Source organism: Mus musculus, chromosome 8, assembly GCF_000001635.26.
Source record: "Mus musculus strain C57BL/6J chromosome 8, GRCm38.p6 C57BL/6J".
NCBI classification, from domain to species: domain Eukaryota; kingdom Metazoa; phylum Chordata; class Mammalia; order Rodentia; family Muridae; genus Mus; species Mus musculus.
The window spans coordinates 83,422,288-83,428,856 of NC_000074.6; the positions used below are offsets into that span (position 1 = coordinate 83,422,288).

The 6,569-nt window shown below is 44.0% G+C and overlaps 1 protein-coding gene across 10 annotated transcripts in view; it reads left to right on the forward strand.

Annotated features, from left to right (window-relative positions):
• The window catches only part of Clgn (calmegin), a 38,763-nt gene extending 32,498 nt beyond the window's left edge, over nt 1-6,265 (forward strand). For 6 of the 10 annotated variants that reach the window (XM_011248298.3, XM_030243276.1, XM_006530636.3 and 3 more), the window contains 5 exons: nt 734-949; nt 1,786-1,911; nt 2,284-2,446; nt 3,238-3,338; nt 4,239-5,648. In XM_011248298.3, the coding sequence (XP_011246600.1) occupies nt 734-949; nt 1,786-1,911; nt 2,284-2,446; nt 3,238-3,338; nt 4,239-4,319 (687 nt within the window). In that variant the 3' untranslated portion in view covers nt 4,320-5,648. Of the gene's footprint in view, nt 1-733; nt 950-1,785; nt 1,912-2,283; nt 2,447-3,237; nt 3,339-4,238 lie in introns of all 10 variants that reach the window. The other 4 variants (XM_011248296.3, NM_009904.4, NM_001329680.1 and 1 more) reach the window with 1 other exon arrangement.
• Nucleotides 6,266-6,569: the final 304 nt, after the last annotated feature.

A 6,569-nucleotide genomic window follows, 5' to 3' on the forward strand; every position in this document is an offset into this window, starting at 1 on the left:
GGCTGGGATTACAGCCATTGTCTGACAGCACCAACTTTTTAAACAGTGCTACAGACTAAACTCAGCTCCTGTACCTTCACGCAGGGGCACACATGTTACCGCCGGAGCCATCTCCCCATCCCTTATAAAAGGCTTCCTCTGGACCATCTAGAGACTGCCATATCCAGAGATCCATCCCATAATTAGCCTCCAAACGATGACACCATTGCATACACTAGCAAGATTTTGCTGAAACGACCCTGATATAGCTGTCTCTTGTGAGACTATGCCGGGGCCTACCAAACACAGAAGTGGATGCTCACAGTCAGCTATTGGATGGAGCACAGGGCCCCCAGTGGAGGAGCTAGAGAAAGTACCCAAGGAGCTAAAGGGATCTGCAACCCTATAGGTGGAACAACATTATGAACTAACCAGTACCCCAGAGCTCTTGACTCTAGCTGCATATGTATCAAAAGATGGCCTAGTTGGCCATCACTGCAAAGAGAGGCCCATTGGACACACAAACTTTATATGCCCCAGTACAGGGGAACGCCAGGGCCAAAAAGGGGAAGTGGGTGGGTAGGGGAGTGGGGGGCAGGGTATGGGGGACTTTTGGGATAGCATTCTAAATGTAATTGAGGAAAATACGTAGTAATAAAAAATATTTTTTAAAAAGGCTTCCTCTTCCGCTCCTTTTTATTTGTGTAATGGCATCACTTTCTCTAAGAGTGTCTTCCTTTGTTCCTTCTCCCAGGGACTCTGGAGTCCTCAGAAGATTCCCAACCCAGATTACTTTGAGGATGACCACCCCTTCCTCCTGACTTCTTTCAGTGCGCTGGGCTTAGAGCTTTGGTCCATGACTCCTGACATCTACTTTGATAATTTTATCATCTGTTCAGAAAAGGAGGTGGCCGATCAGTGGGCTACAGATGGCTGGGAACTGAAGATAATGGTGGCAAATGCTAATGAGGTGCGACAGTGACCGCAGACAAGTTATGCAACTGTGGGTGGGCCTCAGGGGACTCACTCCTGGCTGTGGGTGATACCGATGCAGTAACTACTAAATGCCAAGGAAAGGGACTTGAATACATCTTATAGACAGAATATCGAGGTTTTCTGCATAGACTTCATGGTGAATTCAAATTATAATAGCCCTAATGAGACTCAAAGTCCAATTGTGTTTATAACATTAAAAAAGCCGTCTTTGCGCTTTCAAGTCAGCCTGCCAAGGCTGAGAGCTGTAACAGGAATCTGTACCCATTCCAACTATTTTTACTTAGAGAAATGCCAAGTTACCTAACGTCAGCATTACTGTGTTTGTTTCCACTGCTGTGCTGTGTGCTCTGGGCTAGCTGGCCTGTGAGCTTGCTGACTCCACACGCCACCTCACCCTGGGGGCGCTGGGATCACAGGCCACTGCATCCGGCATAGTATGAGGGTGTCAGCACTTTAATCTACTGAACCATTTGCCCACGACCAGTTGGTTTCTTTAGACACTTGACTGTTACAAGTGAAATATGTTGTGGCCTCAGATTTTATTTTAATAAAATAAAATTCATACCCAAGGGCCACTTGTGAAATTGTTCATAGAAAAAGAAAAAGAAAAAGAAATCACAATGATCCCTGAGTGACTTTATCAGGAAGTTCTTTGACAGAACATATTATCAAAGGTGTCTTTTTCAGTGTGTGTGTGTGTGTGTGTGTGTGTGTGTGTGTGTGTGTGTGTGCGCGTGTGTGCACTGGGAGAGAGTGAAAGATGTACATAATCTGTGGAAGTCTGTACCTCTATGCTGATGTCTCCCGCAGCCTGGTGTACTCCGACAGCTGGTGATAGCCGCAGAGGAGCGCCCCTGGCTCTGGCTCATGTACCTGGTGATGGCCGGCTTGCCCGTTGCATTAGTTGCTTCCTTTTGTTGGCCAAGGAAAGTAAAGGTAAAGAAAACACCTTGTTTTCAACTTTGTTTTTTCAGATTTGCTTGTGTTCCAGAGTTGTGTGGATCAAGCAGTGTAATGAATTCAATGCGAACGTAATGATTTCAGTCAGGTTCCTGTAAGATTTACCGAGTTTATTATGCACCTCATCAGTTAGTGCAAAAACAAACAAAAAAACAAAACAAACAAACAAACAAAAAAAACCCAGGTAGATAAACACTTTAATGGAGAGGACACGCATTGTCCATTTCAATAATTAGTGTCTGTGCACTAAGAAAGAAAGATAAAATAAAATTAAAATAAAATAAAATAAAATAAAATAAAACTAATGCTTAGCTTTTAGTAAAACCAGCGTTTGTTAAACTACCACAGAAAAAATATGAAGACACGGGACCTAAAAAAACTGAATTATGCAAACTGCAAAGCAAGGCCGCTCTGGAACAAGAGGCAGAGGAGGAGAAGGCCCCAGAGAAGCCAGAAGATGTGCAAGAAGAAAAGAAGCCAGGTGAAGCTGAGGTCGTCACCGTGGAAAAGGGTAAGACTGTGCTTGTGACTTGGGGCCCCGGCCCCGGCACTGCTGCCAGCGCTGACAGAATTGTCTGCCCTGCTCTGGGTCTGATGTGCACAGGAACATCAAGAGCGTGATTAGCCATCCCCTGAGAGGGACAGCCCTCTGAGCAGTCACCATGTCTGCCCTGCTCGTCCTTAGGGCACAGGCTTTTGTGCTTCTGAGAGCACAGATGAGCTGCAGTGTGTGCACAGTTGTGTGCCCAGGCATACCCTCACCCGACGGGGCACCCACAGCAGTCACACAGTTCCACCCAAGCCTAGCTTGATGAACAGTGGGTTCCTTACGGTGCATGGGTGACTCAAAGGCAGCATGCATGTGTGCACATATATGTCATGGAACACCTGCAGAAGTCAGAGGACAAAGCACAGGACTAAGTTCTTTAAGAAGAACTCTGTGTGTGTGTGTGTGTGTGTGTGTAAGTAAATTTAGGTTGTAAGTTCTCAGTCTTTTTAACTTACTAGTGCATTATATTGATGCTTCTGCCTACTTTAGAGAGCATTCACAAATAACTAATTTGGGAATACTTAAATATCAAAGGGGCCTTGTTTTAGAAGGCACTTTTGCACTTCTGCACTGTCCAGCACTGCGCGTGTGCAAACGTGAGGAAAGCAGAGGTAGCTAGCGCATGCTGGCTTCCACTTCCTCAAACTTCCGCTTCCTCAAACCTAATTCTTGGCAAAGTAAGTTTTTACTTTTTATAAGGACTTGTTCTCTTTTATGTTATGTCTCTGCCTTTAATGAAATCTGTATTCCAGAAGTAATTGGTGAACCGGAAGAGAAGAGTAAGGAAGACAGAGAAACTCTAGAAGGTCAAGAGGAAGTGAGCAAGCTGAGTAAATCTGGATCAGAGGATGAGGTGAGCCCTCCTCACAGGACAGGAGCAAGCTTTCTCCCGGCCTCCCTGTCTCCAATTCTCCTGTAAGTGAAGGCAGAAAAATGCTGACATGTTGTTACCTGGACACCTGATGGAGGAGCAGGTCACCTGTGCCCACCACACACAATGTAAAGGTAGACTGCACTGGTGAAAATGACCGTAGCTCTATTGTAGAGATGGACAGAGATGGCTGAGTATATAAAATGCAGTCCTCCTGTGGAAAGCACAGAGCTGCGGGCAGACTTGCCCCCATCCACCCTCTAGCCATTTTGTTCTCTTGTGTATATTTGTCAATAAGCTAAGTTATTTTTCAGTAGCACCATTTTGTGAAATTGGTCTGAATGTTGCATTGTGAATGATGTAGCTCCATAATGTCTTCGTGCATGTACTCTGCTCTTAAAGTTTGCTTTGAGGTACAAACACATCCTGAAAGTAGAGAGGGGGAAGTGTCCGCGCGTTCCTTTTTACCTCTCTCCTCATTTCGTTGGAAACTTTCATTCCAGAAGTTCTGAAATGGTCTCTGTAAAACCAGCTTAGGATTTTTTACTCACAGAGCCCCTGAGGTGAAGTCTCTATCAGTGGAAATCACACAACTACTTCCTATGAGATTGAGACCATGTTCTGAGTCATAAATAATGCTGTGGGGCGAATACTCGTGTTCTTTGTCACGTGCTTACTTGATAAGCAGGGTTATTTGGGGAGAGACATCAGGCCAGTGTAAACAATTAAAACCCCAAGGCATCTTTGTGAAGTACAGGAGCCTGTGTCACACAGCACTGGACAGTTAGCACACACATTTGAAAGAATGCAGAATAAGCCTGCTGTTGTCAACAGTTACAGATTACATGAAAAGAAACATTCCCAGCATTCATTGTTTTCCAGATGAAGGACGCTGATGAGAGCCCAGGATCTGGAGATGCCCCACTGAAGTCATTGCGGAAGAGGAGGGTACGGAAGGATTGAAGCGTCAAGGGTCGCAAATCCCAGAGAGAGAGAGAGAGAGATCGGGCATCTAGAGTCAGGGTGTCCAGAAGGACAGTGACTGCGCATCTGCACAAACTCTTTCTAAGTATCTAGCAATGTTACTCTTTCAGACACTTCTTTCTATCTTTCTTTTGGGGGGTGGGGGGAAGTAACTTTGAAGTTAACTGGTCTTTGAATTTAGAATAAAAGAAAAGTGGCACATTACATGAGAGCCAAGAGATTCGTCTCCTTAGAAGTTACAGCTTAACAGCTGGAAGGAAGGTCGTTTTGGTTTTATGGAGAAAAAATAATGTGCTTTTTGTTCACCTGGTATTGGAACACCTGCTACTGGGCTCTCATCTGCAGAAAGGAGCAGGTTAGTTTTATCCTGAGCTGTAGGTTTGCTCTGTTGTACAGGCTGAAGGTGATAAGAGTCCGTGAATGATCGTTCAATGCTGTCAGCACTATAAAGAGTGTGTGAGCGAGCCACACTTCCCTGGCTTGAGTTACACTTTTCTTAAGTCAGTCCACTTAGCTTAGAGATTCCCTGAAGAGGTGCTGTGTTGGCAGGCGTGTCAACTGAGTGGCTGTTTAAGAGTCACTCACTCCATCACCGGGAAATATGCAAGCATAGTTTACAAGATAATAGGCTTGTCAAAACTAAATAACGTACACTTTTTTTTTCAAGCTCTTGTAGCCACTTCATGCCCAGTGGCTTACCTCGTTCACCAAATTGGGTGCACACTCACTGCTCTTGGAAATGAAATTTAAATATTTTTCCCATCTAAATTATATCCTCCGTATGGCTCATTATTGGAAAGGTTTCTTTTATTGGTGTGGGATTCTAACGGTTGTATCCAATTCTGCCACTATGTCTTTTTACCATGCTTTCCTGCTGACAAGGTCACCCTCAGAGCTGCATCTGAAGTGGGAGCCCAAACAAACTACCTTATCAGCAGTATTGCTGTATTTAAAATACTTTATTGAAGAACTTTCTACTCTTAAGTACCAGGTGTCAACCCTTTGAAAGGCCATTCAAGTCCACCTGAAGACCAGAGGATGACTTTAGTACTGAGTCCCTATGGAACTTCTTATGAGTTGGGGTTTGTTTTGTAAAGATGCACACCCCACCTTCTGACTCCCTCACATAGGTACATTCAGAACTCACACACTGAAAACAAACCCTAGCTTCACCTCCTTAAAGGGGGCTGAGCTGAGCTAATGGCGTTGTTTGCATCTTCCATACTGGCAGAAGGGGAGGGAGTGCTTGCCCTGTGGCCATGCACTGACGTTGATAGACTCCTGGTGAACTTGTAACACAGCTAACCATAACTAGAATGTACTTAGCAATAATAGGGCTTAACATAGCTTTCAAGGGCTCATTTTTTTCCTTTGAATTAGTCACTTGAACTAATTATAAATAAAAATGTATCTCAAAATAAAAAACTATGCTTCAGATATTTATACCTTGGTATAAATCAGGCTTGACCTGGGACTTGTGTTAAAGCTGTTTTAACTCTTGGCTGCAGATTGACTCTGCATGGACATTTGACTAAACTCAGGAGCTTGCAGTGGTAATGTCTGAGCAACCGAGTTTTATTTTTATAGTTTGTCAATACAAGGGTTTACTCTGTAGCTCAAGCTGACTTGGAACTCCTAGATAGCCCAGGCTGCACTTAGATTGATGCAATCCTCCTCTATCAACCCCTCAGTACTGGGACAGCAGGCGTGAGGAGCCATGCAAACATCACTACAAACTCCTGGCTGTGGATGTGCCGTGGCTGACAGGTCACTAAACTAAAACCCTGTGGGGGACACATGACATCTATGCAACTGAAAAGAGTTTTAGTGGCCAAGTGGTTTTTTTTCTTTATTCTAGTCTGATTTTATTTTTTATAATTACTTGAATTTATCATTTTCCCTAATAAAAGATAAATATATATGTATATGTGTGTGTCTTGCTTTCTTGGTCTTTTTCAGCATTTTAGTAATTTTCTTTTTTGTTTTTTTTTTTTTGAGACAAGGTTTCTTTGTATAGCCCTGGCTGTCCTGGAACTCACTCTGTAGACCAGGTTGACCTCAAACTCAGAAATCCGCCTGCCTCTGCCTCCCAAGTGCTGGGATTTAAGGCATGCACCACCAATGCCCAGCATGATTTTCTAAAGATTTATTTTACTTGTATGTTCATGTACCTGGATTTGTGTATACACGGGTATGCAGGTACCCATGGAGACAAAGGGAGCATTGGTC